At 59.1% G+C, this 16,502-nt stretch overlaps 4 protein-coding genes across 6 annotated transcripts; 2 read left to right on the top strand and 2 right to left on the bottom strand.

The window, feature by feature from the left end:
* Positions 1–995: 995 nt before the first annotated feature.
* TOE1 (target of EGR1, exonuclease) lies at positions 996–4,965 on the bottom strand. Of its 2 annotated transcripts, XM_072343241.1 has the most exons (7): positions 4,641–4,965; positions 4,518–4,558; positions 4,298–4,394; positions 4,049–4,207; positions 3,710–3,969; positions 2,987–3,158; positions 996–1,986 (listed from the first exon to the last, which is right to left on the bottom strand). In XM_072343241.1, the coding sequence occupies exons 1-7, from the start codon at positions 4,749–4,751 to the stop codon at positions 1,231–1,233; spliced, it is 1,596 nt and encodes a 531-aa protein (XP_072199342.1). In that variant the 5' UTR covers positions 4,752–4,965; the 3' UTR covers positions 996–1,230. The 2 variants fall into 2 exon arrangements, with proteins under 2 accessions (XP_072199342.1, XP_072199340.1); XM_072343239.1 differs by lacking the exons at positions 4,298–4,394; positions 4,518–4,558 and having other exon boundaries at positions 1,103–1,986; positions 4,641–4,818.
* Positions 4,966–5,208: 243 nt separating this feature from the next.
* On the top strand, positions 5,209–9,320 carry MUTYH (mutY DNA glycosylase). Its single transcript, XM_072343146.1, has 15 exons — positions 5,209–5,364; positions 5,470–5,594; positions 5,701–5,740; positions 6,034–6,107; positions 6,233–6,274; positions 6,349–6,420; positions 6,588–6,701; positions 6,798–6,895; positions 7,106–7,250; positions 7,462–7,537; positions 7,612–7,797; positions 7,951–8,096; positions 8,228–8,380; positions 8,522–8,572; positions 8,790–9,320. The coding sequence occupies exons 1-15, from the start codon at positions 5,253–5,255 to the stop codon at positions 8,892–8,894; spliced, it is 1,539 nt and encodes a 512-aa protein (XP_072199247.1). The 5' UTR covers positions 5,209–5,252; the 3' UTR covers positions 8,895–9,320.
* A 343-nt stretch (positions 9,321–9,663) lies between these two features.
* HPDL (4-hydroxyphenylpyruvate dioxygenase like) lies at positions 9,664–15,231 on the bottom strand. 2 transcript variants are annotated; one of them, XM_072343242.1, is made up of 2 exons: positions 15,110–15,231; positions 9,664–11,242 (listed from the first exon to the last, which is right to left on the bottom strand). In XM_072343242.1, the coding sequence occupies exon 2, from the start codon at positions 11,229–11,231 to the stop codon at positions 10,068–10,070; it is 1,164 nt and encodes a 387-aa protein (XP_072199343.1). In that variant the 5' UTR covers positions 11,232–11,242; positions 15,110–15,231; the 3' UTR covers positions 9,664–10,067. The 2 variants fall into 2 exon arrangements, with proteins under 2 accessions (XP_072199343.1, XP_072199344.1); XM_072343243.1 differs by lacking the exon at positions 15,110–15,231 and adding an exon at positions 11,780–11,946.
* On the top strand, positions 12,370–14,719 carry LOC140255538 (selenoprotein Pb-like). Its single transcript, XM_072343244.1, has 5 exons — positions 12,370–12,564; positions 12,966–13,186; positions 13,266–13,478; positions 13,643–13,778; positions 13,904–14,719. Exons 2-5 carry the CDS (start codon positions 12,984–12,986, stop codon positions 14,159–14,161), a joined length of 810 nt encoding a protein of 269 aa, XP_072199345.1. The 5' UTR covers positions 12,370–12,564; positions 12,966–12,983; the 3' UTR covers positions 14,162–14,719.
* Positions 15,232–16,502: the final 1,271 nt, after the last annotated feature.

Genomic DNA, 16,502 nt, shown 5'->3' with positions numbered 1-16,502 from the left:
AAAATAAAATGAAAATCGAGGGCTGAGTCTTGTGATTAAAACAACAACTTTGGGGTAAAAAAAAAAAAGCTGATTCAAACGCTCACTTGAGCTGTGGATGATATTAACGCCTGTCTTTCAGATCGTGCCTTTATTACATGGTGCTGAGTTATAAATAAGTGAAACTGTCATTCAGTCTTATTTCTGTCCTGCATCTTATTGAAGTGTCAGGCTATTCAATCCATGACTCAATGCCTTTTTTTTTCCTGCTCTGCCTTATAGCGTTCAGAAGAGTAGGCAGTAACTTGTGACCAACAAGACAAGATGCTTTTGATAGCGCTCAGCCTGCAGGGAGCTTGCCATTGTGAATGCTGTGTTCTAGCTCTGCAAAATAGCTTCAGCAAGCACAGGAAGCAATGCACCAGGATTTAGAACCACACCTGGCGTCAAGTCCCACTGATCTTCCCTTAGAAGTTTAAAGACCTACTATAGCTTGGTTCTGCACGCAGTTACCCTTCCCTAGAATCTGCTAGCCCAGCATCTCTTTCTCCTTTTTTAACTATAGGAGCAAACTATAAGGAATTTCCCTATCAGCGGTGATTGAGAGACTAACTCCTGATTGAACATTAATAATAACGTATGTTGAAGAACCAGCCTGCTTTCTTCTGATGTGTGACAGAACCATCACATCCACCTGCAGTGACTGCTTATAGGATTTTCTGACACTATTTTCTGGAACTTTCAGGCATGTTTTTGTAAGGCAGGTTTGACCTTTTTTGTTTTGAAATAGGTCTGTCCCATCTTAAACCACCAGGTGAAGTGGCAGCGGGTAGTAAGCTCTAGGTATGGTAAGGATGAAGACAAGATTTGGGAAGAGGATGTGGCCTCAATCTATTCTTAGGGTTAATCATAGAATTAAGTCATTCATTGTTTTCAAGTGACACCCCTGCTAAAGCAGCTATTATGTGGTCTTTCTAGACATACAAACCTGGTCTGTTTTCTGTTTTTTATTTCTAAACACTTTTGAGTTTAGAGCACTGAACTGAAATTGCTGCCCTGTGCACAGTTGGAGAAGCGCATTTTTCCTCCCTCCAACCCTACTATGCTTTCACAGTCCAGCGAAGGAACACCAGAAGGAACTCCAATTGAGAGCAATTTAATTGGTCAAAGGTTAAAACGAAGGACAAGAAACTTGCTGCCGTTCAACAACTGTGTGGAAAAACACCCAGACCAGTGAGGAATCTCCCAGCTCTATCCAGTGGCCCAGACCAACTTCATCTTCTGGTTGTGAGCTGCGGAAGACTTGGAAAATGAGCTTTTCACTATCTGAAGTGGCACTGATTTCCCACTGAGGTACAGCTTATTATGACAGTCCGGACACCACGGCTCTGCATCAGTCTGCGTGCTTCTTCGTTTCTTAAGCATCCAGACATAAGCCATAATATAGCCAGTCATGAAGGCATCAAAGCCAGCTCGGTGGGTTCCCACTTGTGAAGATGGGCCCTGGGATGCATTTTGCTTTGCTGAAGCACATGCTGCTTCAGTCTCAGGGATGTCTGGGTGATTGGTTGAGACCGTTCCAGCAAGGACTTCTGACTTCCCTTCCACTTGGTCACTGTCATTTCCCTTGGCAGAAGGGCTCAGAGCAGCAGTTTCTTCAGTGCTCCTCAGATCTTCTTCCTGCCTTTCACCACGTGTGCTGATGTCTGAGCTGCCCTCTGGTTCCACAGCAGAGTTTTCCTCCTCCAGTGGCCTGCCATCAGTGTTGGCAGGTTCATAGCAGCTCTGTTTTCGTGGTGGTTCCTCCTCCCCATTGTGAATCAGTTCCATTTCTTTCCCTGAGCTTCCCTGTTCAAATGCCTTTTCAGGTTCTTCTGCATTTTTCCGACGCTTCCGCCTGTGTTTCCGTTTCTTCGCCTTCTCACAAAGCTTATCATCCTCATCGATTATGAGGTCAATGTTATGAGACTGTGGACACTTCACTCCATTTGGACACCAGCCATAGGCCTAGGGAGAAAAAGAGAAGTCTGTAACCACGAGCCTCCCAGTTAGAGTAGCCTATCACTGCAGCTTGGAGCAGAGTTAATTATTCCCCTTAACTGAGGACTTGTGAGGCTGTAGCTGGAGCACTGTGTCCAGTTATGGCACCAGGAAAAGGCATTGATGAACTGCACTGAGTGTAGAAGGGAGCTGACAACAAATAGTGCACACAATGCAAGGCTAAGGAAGTCCTTGGGTTTGTTTCCACCTGGAAAAGACGAGCCTAAAGGCACGGGATGGAGCTAATTGCTGGGCTTCAGCTGCATAAAGCAGAAGTGATGGAAAAAATGGAGCTAAACTCTTTTGAGGAGAGCACAGGTGAAATGTTAATGGGAAATCCTGACTAGACATCCAAGAAGGTACTTCTCACAATGAGTGGTCAGCCGTTGGTACGAGCTTCCCAGCCATACCCAAAAGTCACCAACCAAGGCTCTGAGTAACCGTGAGTTGGTGGTTTGATGACAAAATTCCTGTGACAATATAATGTGTGGCATCATCTAGAAGAACTCCTTTCTCCCCTGAAGCATGTGAAACCAGCTGGGATCAGGTGGGCTCCCTAAGCTCTGTAGCACTGCCAGAACTTGAGATCCTGTGGATCAGAGCACGCTGCAGTTCCAGAAGCTGCAGACAGGTAATATCTTCTATATCTAACTGAGCTACGGGGGGAGGGGAAGAGGAAGCACTTCTCACTTGGAAGGCAAATCAAGCATATTTAGAACTTAAAGCCCTTCCAAGACAGCAATGAGTGCTGTAATATATCCTAGTTCTCTATTCAGGGCTGTATTATCTCTTCTTTGAACGCTGGCCTCAAATGTAAACTGTGAAACATGCTACCTCAGCACAGAGCGTGTTGTTGCCTTTTCACTTTCAAAATCATCTGAAGTTTGAGAGTTCCCTGTATTGTGAAGCAAACAATACTGGCTTTCTGCACAGGGCCAGGTAGGAAGCAGGGATTCATGTTACTTACCGAGAACTTCTCACATACAGGCACCCTATTTGCCTCCCCCTCACTGTGGTTTGCTTCTTCCAGAGAGCAGTGGCGATAGTCGATGTAGCGTGACATGTTGGCAGAGTAGTTGCAGAACTCCACAGAGATGTGCTGGCTGCTGGCGTCCTTCAGCTTGCTGTTCTCTCTCTTGCTGGAACACACAAGAGGACGCAGTTACTGTGGTTAATTTGCCTAAAGCACCCAGCACGGAGCTGGTACAAACATGCTGGTACAAACATGCTGCTTTGAGCCAACTCGCAGCTTCTCTCATTTCTTGCCCTCGAGATCCAGCTTCAGTTTAACAGCCTGCTGCAAAGACAGTCCAGGGAATAGAACTTTAATAAGTAGTTGTTTCTATGCTGATTTAAATGTTGGTTTCTTCTTTTATGTTCAGCACGTATTCCTGCTTATATCCCTGTGCAGTGCTGGACCATAGCCATGCAGTGAATCAGTTCTCAGTTAAATGAGGTTAAACTACTGCCAGCAGAAGACTGAAATCTTTCTGCTTCTGCCCTCTGTGCAGAGCAAACTACAAGATGCACCCTCACCTACCCAGCACCCAGCCTAGAAACGGGAAACTCTACAGAGCACCTTTAGCCACTGGGATAATACAGAGACCTACAGCGTGTGTCTGGACAAAGAAACCAAACGGAATCCCATGTCTGTTTGTCCCAGAGCTTTAAATAGCAGCGTGCCACTCACCACTTCTTGTAAGCGTATTCCAAGTAGGATGCGACAAAGCGGGTCTCAAACTCTGCAGCATATTTAGTGTCGTATATTCCTGCTGGGAACATTTCTGAGAGATCAGAGGTGAAGGTGCCAAGGCTGTCTGGGAGGTGAGCATAGAAGCACTGGTACAAGAAGACCAGATCAATCAGGCCGTTATGGAGGACGAGAGGTTTCTTTGCTCGTATGAGTTCCAGGAAAAAAGTCCGAACGCTCTGGATCTGGCTCTCATTGCCCTAAAAGAAGAAGGATTAGTCAACAAGTGATGAGTGAGGGCATCAGCCCATGAGCATGGACGAGGCTGTGATTCTGTACCTTATCGTTGCCCTTGTGGTAGGGGATCCCCTGGGAGTACTGCTTATTGAAGTCAAAGCCGTGCTGCACCAGGAACTGCACCGACTGCGGCTCCACGACGTAATCCTCCGTGCAGAGCAGCGTCAGGTTGTAGATCTGGCAGAGGAACGTGTTCTCGGACTGCGGGACGAGACCAGAACCGGACCCTCAGAGCCGGGGCTGACGGGGACCGGGCCGAGCCCCGCCTTGCACCCGCGGCGCTGCCGTTACCTTCTCCGGGAGCTGTTTGAAGCAAGCGATGCCGAGAGACAGGACCGAGCGCGTCCGGGCGGCGCCGCAGACGGCTTTGTACCGCTCGTCGATGCACCTACCGGACACACAGCCGCTGAGGCGGCCCGACTCCGCGGAACGGCCCCGCCGCGCTCCCCGCAGCGCCAGCCGGAGGGCGGGACCCGCAGCCCGCCCCGCACCCCGACCCCGCGGCACTCACGGGCTCAGCAGCGCCTTCCTGGTCCCCAGCCCGCTCAGCTCCTGCGGGAAAACGGCGCTCAGCGGCACGGCCCGGCCGCTTGACTTACCGCTTACCGCGCCCCCCCCGCCGGCCCCGCCTCACCGTGTCCACGGCGATGAAGGTGGCGGTGCGCAGCGCCAGCACCATGGACGGCCACAGCTCGGCGAAGTTGTCGCTCTGCACGTCCACCACCGGCACGCGGCCCCGCGCCATCCCCGAGCATCCCCCGCGCGCCGCCCCGCCGCCTTCCTCGCCCGGGCTGCCCCGCACCTGCCCGCTTCCACCGCTCACCCCGCTCGGCCCCGAGCTCCGCACTGCCGGCCCGCGGGGGCCGCCTCGGGCTCCACCAGCTCCGCCCGTTCTGCTCTCGCCGTTCGAAGCCCGATTTCTGACGAAGGCTCCGATTTGAACCAGACGGGCGGTTATCGGGGCGGCCCCGCGGGGTCCTTCAGGGCTGCCGCTGTGACCGGCGGGAAAAGAGGCGGGGAAACCTGATTGGCTTCTTTGCGCGGCCAGGACCCGCCCCCTCCTCGGCATCCTGAACGGAGGGGCGAACCCGCTCCCCTCGCGCCGCGTTGTGATTGGCTCGGGCCTGGAAGGCGGATCCGCGCCGCCCGCTCTGATTTGTCCCCGCGAAGGGGCGGGGCGCGGCGCGGCGCCGGAGGGGAAACATTTTCCCGGGAAAAGCGCACGTGTGTCCCGCGGCTCCCAGCCATGAGCCGCCTGCGGGCGGCGGCCGCCCGGGGACTGCGGCGGCAGCGGCGGGGAAGCGGCAGCGCGGCTCCGACTGGGGAGGGCGGCAGGAAGGGCGCGTCGCTCCGGGAAGGTGCGTGTGGGCGGGGAGCGTGTAGGACCGGGCCTCGGTAACCCTGCGAGCGCGCTCCCCATCCGCAGCCCCTGCTCCGCCCCGACCGCCGTGCCCTTCTCCCAGCAGGGGCTCCCACTCGACCACACGCGCTGCATCTCTTCGGTGACCCTGTTGAGATCGATGCGCTGCGCGGCCGCCTGCTCGCTTGGTATGACAAAAGCCGGCGGGACCTTCCCTGGAGGACGCTGGTAACTCAGGCGGGAGTACCACAGCTTGACTAATGCTGTGTTGTATGAGGGTCTCCTTGCACTGAATGCCGTGTTCCCTTGTCTCTCGTACTCCATTCCCTTCCAGGCTGCAGCTGAACAGGATGCTGACAAGCGGGCGTATGCAGGTGAGGAACGGGGGTGGCTGTATGCGGCGTATTGCTGCCTGACACGGGATGCAACATGGCCTTGTGAAGGCTGCGGCTTCAGTGCTGCTCCTGTAAACAGCTGCTTGAACCCCTGGTGGCATCTGAGAATCAACTTTGGGCCTGAGGGGGATCCTGTGGGGATGTGGATGGGGAGGGGGCCTGCTGGGCTGGGTGCTGCCGCAGTTCTTGGAATGAGCACCATGGTGACTGGGGTGCACGCTGTGGGAAGTGGCATTGGCACCTCTGCATCGATCCCTCTGTGCTCCCGGCAGTGTGGGTGTCTGAGGTCATGCTTCAGCAGACACAAGTGGCCACAGTGATCGACTACTACAACCGCTGGATGCAGGTGACTGTTCCTCACGCAGTGCCCCCAAACCTCCTGCTTTGGAGGCTTTACTCTCTGCCCGTGGCAGACTCCCACCTGCAGCGCTTGGCCGTCCTCACCCTGAACTTGTCGCCTCCCTCTTGTAGAAGTGGCCAACACTGCAGGCGCTGGCAGCAGCATCGCTGGAGGTGAGCAGCGTGGTGACGAGTGCAGCCCTCACTGCTCTCCCTGTGTCTCCCTAATGCTGTGTCTCGTGGGGCAGGAGGTGAATGAGCTGTGGGCAGGACTCGGCTACTACTCACGAGGAAAGCGCCTGCAGGAGGCAGCAAGGAAGGTGCTGGAGGCATTTCCTAAGCTCTCTGTGCCTCATGGATGGCTGCTGGTTCACACTTGCTCTGCCTCACTGGAGCTGAGCCACGGGGGGCCATGGAGGCTGGGCAACCTCCTTATCACATGTACAGGCTGCGTCTGCTCAGCTGACGTTGGCTGCCCTGTCTGCAGGTGGTGTCGGAGCTGGCCGGCCACATGCCCAGGACAGCTGAGGACCTGCAGAGGCTGCTGCCAGGGGTGGGTCGATACACAGCAGGAGCCATTGCTTCCATCTCATTTGGGCAGGTGAGAGCTGTCTGGAGGGAAGGTGACTCCTGTCACTGCCACCTTCCTGCCCCTTGCCAGCACCTCCCAGTTTGCTGATCCCTGCTCTCACTTCAGGCTACTGGTGTCGTGGATGGGAATGTGATCCGTGTGCTGTGCCGCCTGCGGTGCATCGGTGCTGACAGCAGCAGCCTGGCTGTCATCGACTGCCTCTGGTGAGGGGAGCTGTGCTGGTGGCAGCTGTGGTTGTGTGTTGGTAGCCGAGGGCAGGATCGTTTAGAAGCCATGGGGAGCTGAGCTGAAGGGGGAAGGCTGGAGGAGCAGGAGCGTTAGAGGCTCACGGGGGTCACAGGCTTAGGAGGCAAGTGGAGGTCATAGTGTCTCTGCATGTGGAGCTTCATGTCACTCACAGCCATCTCTCCCAGGGACATGGCCAACGCTCTGGTGGATAGGAGCCGCCCGGGGGACTTCAACCAAGCTCTGATGGAGTTGGGGGCAACTGTATGCACGCCCAAATCCCCGCTGTGTAGGGAGTGCCCAGTGAAGGAGCACTGCCATGCCTGGCACAGGGTAAGAATGGCCCCCAGACCCATCCCTTGCCAGTCTGAGGGTGGCAGAGGCCTCTCGCTGTCCCTGTAGGGGTGATAGAAAGTTCCTCAAGCCTCCTCTGAAGCATCAAGCAAGACTTGGCTGAGTAATGAGTCCTGCATTCTTACCTGGTGCCAGCCCTGGGGGTCACTGCATGTGGAGATGGGGTTGGACATGCTGTTGCCCCACACAGGTGGAGAAGGAGCTGGTCTCTGCCTCTGAGAAGCTGTTTGGAAAGACCAACCTGGTGCCTGATGTTGAGGACTGTGGTGAGCACCTGGGTTGGTCCCTGTGGCAGCTTTGCATCTGGGCCCTGCCGTGACCATTGCATTGGTGTTTGCAGGGACTGGGGGCTGTCCCTTGTGCCTCCCCACTGCCGAGCCGTGGGACAGCAGCCTGGGGGTCACCAACTTCCCCCGCAAAGCAGCAAAGAAGCAGCCACGGGCAGAGCGGACAGCCACGTGTGTGCTGGAGCGGAGGGGCCGCCTTGGGGCCCCTGAGTACCTCATCGTGCAGAGACCCAGCTCAGGTACAGGGCCAGGAGGGAGCAGGGCACAGGCACCAAAGGGTACTGAGATGGGGTAGTGGGATGGCACTTGCTCCAGGAGTGCAGAAAGGAGCCTGCTGGGTTGTGATGGGGCTCAGCATCCCCAGCTCACACCCCTGCTTTGCCCTCTCACAGGGCTCCTGGCTGGGCTCTGGGAGTTCCCCAGCCTCCCACTGGCTCCGGGCCTGAAGGAGGAGCAGCAGAAGGAACTCCTGGCTGACCACCTGCGGGCATGGACAAAGCAGCCTGTGCAGACACAGAGCTTGTGCTTCATCGGGGAGGTGAGTGTGTAGCCAAGCACTGCGCACCATGGGGGACGCAACACAGAGGGAGGGTCCCCATTCCCTGATGTCACCCTTCTCAAGCCCTGCCTGCAGGCTGACAATCTCACTGTATTCTCATGTCCTCGCAGGTTGTCCACATCTTCTCTCACATTCACCAGACGTATGTGGTCTATTCACTGTGCCTGGATGGGGATGTAGCCCTGGATGCTGCCTCATCCCCATCCCGCTGGGTGACAGAGGAGGAGTTCCGTGCCTCAGCTGTGTCCACCGCCATGAAGAAGGTACCCGGGTGGAACTGGGATGTTCCCTTCTCTCCATGAGGTGCTGGGAGTGTGCCTGGCATCCCCCCAGCTGCTGTGGGCCGATCCCAGCTTGGGGACAAGAGTGCTATCCATTTCTGGGCACTCTCATGCTTCCTTTAGGTGCTGAAGGCGTGGGAGACTCAGCGTGGGGTGCAGAGCGGCCGTGCCAAGGTGGGCAGCACAGCAGTGTGCGCAGAGCTGTCCTGTGCTGTGCTGGAGTCCCCCACGACTTGGGGCTGCACTGGGAGCTCCCCAGTCTGGAGCAGGGAGATGTGCCTGGCCAGCTCTGTCCATCGTTCCCCCAATTTTAGGACCCCCCACTGGTGCCCCAGAGGAGGTGTCCCTGTGCACCTTGGGGCTTGGCTCAGCTCCTGCATCTCTCCTGCAGGGCTCCAAGCGGAAGCGGGAGTCAAAGCTGGGGGCAGCGGGCAGCAGCCCCACAGGGATGCAGCTCTCCCTGCGCGCCTTCCTCCAGCCACAGACCCCTCCATGATGGAATGTTTGGCAGCTGACACCAGCAGGTCCTGTGCTGTGGTGAGTCCTGCGTAGGGCAGCTGCAGGTCCCTCCGTGGCCCTATAGCATCACTGTGCTTTCTTCCAGCCCCATTCCAGCCCCACAGCCGTCAGCACGCCTTCCCCAGTGCACCTGTGGACACATGCTGTACAAGGGGTTGGTGCGGTGCTGGATGTGACCCAGAACTGGGCTCATTCCCCTGCCCTGGGCATGGGGTGATTCGGCCTGGCCAAGGGGTGTCTCCGGCAGCAAGAAGGATGTGGCCACGTTCCCATCATTCACATATGCCTGAGCATCAGCCAGCAGCCAGTGACTGTGGTGCTGTTGTACCCTGACGTCCATATTCCCATAGCCCTTTTTATGTTTCTTTTAGCTGAATGCGAGCCATAGGTTTTTTAATAAATCTCCTCGGGGTCTCTTTTATTTCTTTTATTTTATTATCATCATCTTTTTTCTTGAAGTGACTTTCTGCCTCTGTTGCAGCACAGCACTAAGCTGGGGCTGCCAGTGGTTGAACACGAAGGTGGCCAGCAGGATGCTTGTGCCTGGGCTGGGAAAGCAGCACAGTGGTCACAGCACCAGCCCTGCTGTCTGGGCTGCCCTGTGGCCCTGGGCTGCTCTGAAGGGTAGGTGGCCCCAGCCTAAGGGATGACCCACCCTGGGCAGTAGAAAGGGTCCTTTTGTCCTCACCCCGGCAAATCTTAAGCAGGAGGAGGAAAAAAAGATCCCACAGCAGTTATTTCAGGTTAATTCTTTAATTTAGATGACATAGAGGCAGTCACTTGCCTTGTGGTGCCTTGGGTAATGGCTGCTGGTGAGCAGCTGTAGTGCCCTCCTTGTGCCCCACAGTGGGGCTGTGGCAGTGCCAGCAGTGTCCTCAGTCATAAGCTGCAAGCACAACTTTCATTAGCTTCAGGTGAAATCAAGGCAGAAGGTCCTTCCCATCTGGCTAAGGGGGAGAAAAGCCTCTCCATGCTGGGGGGCTGCTGAGAGCCCCCAGGACTTATCTGTGAGCACTGTGCTGCAGCACTGGAGTGTGTTTGGGTCGAGTGCCTATTGGGTTGAGCTCAGGGCTGCGCCACGGCCATCTGATAGTATTTCTGTGATGCATTGCCCCAGGGCTGGCACTGAGAGAAAGGACGCTGCCGGTCTCTATTGCCTCCGGTCCATATAGATCTGCACAGCTTTCCACAGCGCCCGTATGTTGCCTTCTCCAAAACCAGGAGCTCCGCGTCGCTCTATGAGCTCCAGGAAGAAAGTCTCCTCGGAGAAGAGGGGAAGGGTGAAGATCTGCATCAAGTAACTCTGCACAGGGCTTACACCAGCATCAGTGCCCGGCTGCCCGCTGTCCCCGTGCACGGCGGTGTCCAGCAGGATGCCCAGCTCTGCCAGCGTGCAGGGATCCTGCCCGGCACCCCGCACCTCCTCCTCCTTGCCCCCCTGACTGTAATATGCAGCAGGGGGGGTGAAGAACCGCACGCCCGCCCTCCTCAGGGCTCTGGTGGCTGACACGATGTCAGGCGTGCGCAGACCCACGTGCTGGATGCCCGCCCCGCCGTGCTGCTCCAGGAAGGTGTCCACTTGGTTGGGGACGGATTCAGAAAGCGACTCGGCAAGGACGAGCTTGCAGCCACAGCCCCGGCTGCTCTGCAGGGCTCGGAGCAGCATGCCAGCCCCGTGCCCGCCCAGCACAAAGCCCTGCGCCGGCTGCTGCCGTGGGCTCAGCGAGAAGTGCCGAAAGCCGAAGCAGCGCTGGTACCACTCCAGAGCCGCCTGCGTGCCGCCCCGCGGGCACACGTAGGTGATGTGGTCAAAGTGGGAGATCTCCACGCCGTCCCCCGGGGGTGCCGCCTGTATAGGCTGGAAGCCGGGCAGGAAGGGGCCCCGATAGCGGGAGCGGTCCAGCAGCGTGTGGCTGACGTTGCCCACCGCGGAGCTCACCACGCCGTAGGTGACGGAGCCGAGCTCGTCTCTCACCTCAATGGGGGGCACGGGCAGGGTGCAGCCCCGGCTCTGCAGCTGCGCGCACAGCCCCGGCACGTCATCCACCTCCAGGCAGACGTTGGAGGCCGTGCCCCGCGTGGGACGGGGGTCCACGTCGTAGAGGAAATCGTGGCTGGAGATGCCGGCCGGCGCCAGGCGCTGGTTGAGGAGGAAGACGGCAGCGCCCCGGCGCAGCGCCAGCTGCCTCACACGCGGCGTTTCCCGCACGGCCACGGGCTGGAAGCGGAAAGCGGCGGCCAGGTCCTGTGCGCAGCCCTGCCCGTAGGGCACGTGGAGGGACAGGAAGCACGGGCGGCTCAGCGAGGCGGCCATGGCCTGGCATCCTGTAGGGGAGACAGTGAGTTCAAGGGAAGCTCGGTGCCTGCGGGCAGGAGCTGTGTCCCCATCCTGCGCGGAGCCCAGAGTGTGCGCACAAATAAAGGCGTGTGTTTTAAATCGGTGTTTCTGAGACGCTTTCCTACTGCGAGGGGCTGCCCAAGGTCACTGCCATTCCCATGACCCTTCGGGGCTCAACGTTGCTCCCCGGCCCCATAACACAACCCCTCACTCTTGTGTGTCCCTCGAGGTGATGTTTGCAGCAGGGACGGGCGTTTGGGCTGGGGGCAATCCGGTACGCAATGGTCAGATCGGGGAGCACGGGCTGGCTCCGCGTCCGAAAGGCTCCCACGCTGCCCCGGCGCCCGCCAGCGGTGCACCGCGGTACCCCATGCCGAGGCTCCCGCAGCGGCACGGAGCCGTGGTGACCTCGCCCTAAAGCCACGCGTGGTGGAGGCCACGAAGCGCTACGGGCACGGCAGCCCCCGGCCCCGGGCTGATCCCCCCGCCCCGCTCCCACCGCCTCTCCCCGCACGCCGGCTCACCGGGCTCCGGGCACGCCGAGCGCAGGGCACGCCGGGCCGGGCCCGCCCCGGACAGCGCTGGGGGCGGTGCGGAGCGGGTGGGAGCGCTCGGCCGTACCTCCTCCCGGCACCGCGGTGCCGCGGCAGCTCGTTGCCCCCGTCCTTGTTTGGGGCCCCGTTCCGGCCCGGTTCTCGATGTCCCGTTCCCACACTGCTGTCCTCTCTCTGTTTATGGCTGCTGCCCTTCCCCGGCTTATCATGTTTTTGTACAGATCCCCGAGGCGATAAACTGCTCAAATATTTGCGGAGATGTCCGTGTGGGGCCAACGTAGGGTTTTTTCTTTTGGGGGGGGGGAGGTCCCCCAGCTCTTTAGGCCATCGCAGCCCACCGGTGCGGGGCTGGGCAGGAGGACGGGGCCGCCCTGGGTGCAAAAACGTGTCGCTGCATGGCAGGGTGGCACCCCAGGATGCAGGGCATGGATATGGGGGATGCTGTGGTCCCAGATGGAAGAGCCGTGCCCTTGGTACTGCCACCCACCCCGGCCCGGTGTGACGTGGCCGTAGGGCTGCGTGCCCAGCTCTTCCCTGAGCACCAGGCGCCGCTTTGTCCCAGCACAGCTCAGGGCCTCAATGGGGACAGAGGCGGCCTTGTTGCTGTCCCCAGGCGGGCGGTGGTGAACGGGGAGCGCTTCTCCTCCTCCTCCTGGGCGGAGAGAGTGGTCAGCAGATAAAAGGGAGGCAGGGGCCAGCTGGGCACTGCCCGGAGTGGAGCGAGGTGCGGCCAGAGGACAGCAGCGAGGAGCGCGGTACTGAGGGCTCTTTCTCATGGGGAGAGGGTTGGTTTGGGGTCATCCCTCCTGGCAGCCCCCTGCTCCCTGATGGGTTGTTCCCTGCCCTGTGTCCCCGCTGCCCATCGAGCATGCAGGGAGGGGGCACTCCGTGAGGTGGGAAGGGCTGTGGGGCGGTGGGATGGATGGGGTGCTGGGTGGAACTCGGGGGTATCGGTGCTAAGGGTCTGTGCACCCCAAAACTCTCGGTAGGACAGGAGGACCTTCAAGGTGGCCTCAAGGTTAAACCTTCCCCGCCCCTGAGGCCACAGTGACAGGGCTCCCCAAACCAACCCCGTTCTTGGGTTTTGGCATCAGCAACGCAGTGTGTGTCGCTGGGGGAGGCAGGGCGTGGGGGCACTGACTTCCATCCCCCACAGCTCACCCCCAGTGCCGGGATGGGGCCGCTGCTGCTGGTGCTGGCCTCCTGCCTGGGGCTGGCCATGGCCTCTGAGGGGGCCACCAACGGCAGCCGGCTGTGCCGCGAAGCCCCAGCGTGGCAGATCAATGGCTCCAGCCCCATGGAGGGCGCAGTGGGGCAGGTGACGGTGGTGGCCCTGCTGAAGGCCAGCTGACACTTCTGCCTGCTGCAGGCCCGCAGGTGAGTCCTGCCCCCCGCCGCTCTGCCGCCATCTTGGGCCACAGCATGGCAGCCACTCTCAGTGCGCCCTTCCCCACAGCCTCGGGGCCCTGCGGGAGCGGCTGGGGCAGCAGGGTGTGAGCGATGTCCGCTATATGATCATCAACGAGCAGGCCCCGCTGTCCCGCGCCATGTTTGGGGAGCTGCAGCGCCATGCCCCACCGGGCGTCCCCGTCCTCCAGCAGCAGCCACACGAGCCTGATGTGTGGCAGCTGCTGGGGGGTGACAAAGATGACTTCCTCGTCTATGACCGGTGAGCTCTTGTCTCTGGGGTGGATGCTGGGAGTGCTCCTCACTGGGACGGTGACATGGCATTGGGAGGGCTCTCTGCTGGGAGGGTGACGTGGGGCTGCGCTCGCTGCTGGGGTTGAAGCACCTGGTCAGCCCCTACAGCCCATCCTCGCTCTGCCCTCCTAGCTGTGGCCGCCTGGCCTTCCACATCCAGCTGCCCTACAGCTTCCTGCACCTGCCCTACGTTGAGTCCGCCATCCGCTTCACCCACCGCAAGGACTTCTGTGGGAATTGCTCCCTCTACCCCAACAGCACACAGGAGGTACGGGGCTGCAGGGGCTGTGGGTTGGGCTCTGCATCACCTGCTTTGTGCTGGGACCCTGACATCTCTGCCGAGGGTGCTGGTGGATAGCCATAACACACCAGCCCCTGTCTTGTTCTCCCTAGGCCAACAGTACCACGGAGGTCCCTGCAACCCTGACCCCGCTTCCCAGACAGGAGGAGAAGGAGTCTGAGACCCCCATCCACCACCAACCCAACCATCTCCATCCCCACCACCGTGCAGCTGGCAGCGGGACCACCCCACAGCCCAGCGGGGACCACAGAGCTGCCCACGCTCACCACCACCATGGAGCCCACAGCCAACTCCATCCCAAGGGGCAGACGCCAGAGGGACGTGATCCCCAATCTGGGCAGAACCCATAGCGTGCACACCACGCTGGCTCACTTCCCAGAGGCATCGGAAGACCTTCTTTGTTCAGCGTTGGTTTACAGCCCCCTCCACATGGGTCACGCTTCCACCCAGTGCCCAGTGATGAAAATCCCCCCTCCGGCACCCAAAGGTGCTGCCCTTTTGGCCTTAAGACTCAGTTCTGCCCCTTCTTCCTCTGCTGCTGCCTCTCTGTGCTCAATGATGCCCACGGTGCAAAGCGGGACCTCCCCGGTCACCGCAGGCTGACACCGCACGGAGCAGCGGGGCAGGGATGGAAGGAGCAGAACTGGGACCCGTGGGCGCATCCGGAGCTCCAGAGTGAGCCCGGAGGATGGGAATGCTGACGGGGGTCGCCGCTCCCTGCGTCCCGACCTTCCCACCCTGTGCACGGGGATGTGCAGTGGTGGTGGGTGGCCGCAAGATGGTGGCCGTGTCCCCTCTCAGAAAACGGGGGCTGCCTCCAAAGCCCGCAGCCCGGGGAGGAGGACGTGGGTGGGGGTCGTGGGGTGAAGCGGACATCCAGACGATGAATAAAGCCTCTGTGAAGTGAACCCTACCTGGCCTGGCCTTTGGGGTGACCTTTCTCCAAGAGGGTGGAGGTCTCTGGGGCTGCTCTTCCCTACCAGAGCCACAATCAGAGAATCAGCAATGCTGGAAAAGACCTCCAGGGCGATCCAGTCTGCCTGCCCACCCACCACCAGAATTTCCACACCAAACCGTGTCCCTTAGTACAGCACCTGATTTGGGACGTAGGAAGGTGCTTTGGGTTCTACATGGGCCCCATAAAGCAGCGTCCAGTGGAGATTTGCATTCCCCTAGCCTTGCACCTTGCCCCCCGCCTGCCCCAGCCCATCCCATCCTGCGCAGCTCTGCCCAGCACCCCCCTCCTCCCTCCCCTTCCTCTGCCTGAGAGGGAGCGAGGGGATGGCTTTTCCACTTACGTGGCTCCACGTGGGGGTCAGAAGTTGCTCCCCATGGGGGTGAGTTGGATCAGGTGTGTGAGGTCCTGCAGGACCTTGCTCCCTGATTCCATCTCTCTCTTCCTCCCCCTCCTCCTCCTCCTCACCCTTCCTCCTCTACGTGCTCCCAGCACCCACAAGGGCACCTCTGCTGCTCCGCCATCAGTATCAAGGTTATTTTCTTCTTCTGGCAGCTGCTGTAATTGAAACAAAGCAGGTCGAGCCTCACGGGCTCCGCTTCTCTCGCTCATTTTGCTGGTGCTGCTGAGACAACCAATTCATCTTATCGATGCCGCTCGGCCTCTTTTCCACTAGAGCCAGGCAGAGCCTTCTCTCCACAGCAGACATCCCAGGCAGCAGTACAGCTCTCCTCCTGCCGAGCTTTGGGCTGGGGACAGAGCATTTCGGAGGGGTTCAACGGGCTCTTTATATTGGTGACATCCTGCAGGAGGATGCTGCAGTGCCCTGTTGTCCATGGCTGTGCCAGCACACCCAGAGGAGGACGCAGCGTGGTACCCTGCTGTCCACGGCTGGTCACCAGGTCAAAGCACCGCCTTGGCCCTGTGTGCTGATCCAGGCAGATCCTCTCAGGAAGAGTGGGAACAGCCAGTCCTAATGTCAACAGAGGCCTCTTGTGCAGCGATGCTGTGTCAAGAAGAGGAATGGGTCCCTCCTCCTCCGCCCATTCATCTGGCAGCCGGGGGGCTGGCGTGCCGCCAAGCCAGGCTGCTTTGGAAACATTTCATTGAGGAGGCAGCTGAGCCGAGGAAAACAGAATGAAAATACACAGAGAGATCACTGTTGTTAGGCAAAATAAGTGCAGGCGGCTGCATTGCTGCCCCCCGAGTCCAACCCAGACGGGCCTCCATTGCTTCTGTGGGCTGCACAGGGCAGGGCGGCCACGCGTGTCCCCGTGGGCTGGGAGCTGGGGTGGTGATGTCCCCAAGGGGTGGGTTTGGGCTCGTCTCAGGGTGATGCTGCACCAGGAGTTGGGACAGGTGCAGAGCCATGCAGGGCGCGTTTCTGAGCACAGGTGGTGTGAGAGCCACCAGCCCACACCTGGCCTGGGACCTCAGCACACCTGCGGGCAGAGGAAAGGGGCCCTTCTGTGCCAGCATTTCTTGTTCAGAGTGCACGGGCAGCTGCAGTCACTTCTGAAGGAGGTCCCCGAGGTTGTGGGTGCCAGGAGGTTTAATGAAACAGCTGGATGGTGAAAGCTGACTGTGTTGGAGTCCTGCTGGAAGGGCAGCGCAGCAATAACTCAGCGCTAATGAGTCAGCAGAGAATCCACGTGGGATTCCAACAGTTTGATGGCAAAAGGTTCCAGCTCCACCTGACACTTTGCTGGAGGCCTCACCAGGCAACAGGGAGCCAA

The sequence above is a fragment of the Excalfactoria chinensis genome, chromosome 8 (genome assembly GCF_039878825.1).
Source record: "Excalfactoria chinensis isolate bCotChi1 chromosome 8, bCotChi1.hap2, whole genome shotgun sequence".
NCBI lineage: Eukaryota > Metazoa > Chordata > Aves > Galliformes > Phasianidae > Excalfactoria > Excalfactoria chinensis.
The sequence above is the reverse complement of the archived record's forward strand: the minus strand, read 5'-3'. Positions and strand labels throughout refer to the sequence as shown.

Excerpts from the sequence above, each read along its gene's own strand:
- TOE1 (XM_072343241.1), bottom strand. The coding sequence starts at position 4,751 with ATGGCGCGGGGCCGCGTGCCGGTGGTGGACGTGCAGAGCGACAACTTC. Across the intron at positions 4,208-4,297 it reads TCAAACAGCTCCCGGAGAAG|TCCGAGAACACGTTCCTCTG; the intron begins GTAACGGCAGCG and ends CTCGTCCCGCAG. Across the intron at positions 1,987-2,986 it reads CTGTATGTGAGAAGTTCTCG|GCCTATGGCTGGTGTCCAAA; the intron begins GTAAGTAACATG and ends TTTTCTCCCTAG.
- MUTYH (XM_072343146.1), top strand. The coding sequence starts at position 5,253 with ATGAGCCGCCTGCGGGCGGCGGCCGCCCGGGGACTGCGGCGGCAGCGG. Across the intron at positions 6,275-6,348 it reads TGGCAGCAGCATCGCTGGAG|GAGGTGAATGAGCTGTGGGC; the intron begins GTGAGCAGCGTG and ends CTCGTGGGGCAG. Across the intron at positions 8,573-8,789 it reads TGCAGAGCGGCCGTGCCAAG|GGCTCCAAGCGGAAGCGGGA; the intron begins GTGGGCAGCACA and ends TCTCTCCTGCAG.
- HPDL (XM_072343242.1), bottom strand. The coding sequence starts at position 11,231 with ATGGCCGCCTCGCTGAGCCGCCCGTGCTTCCTGTCCCTCCACGTGCCC.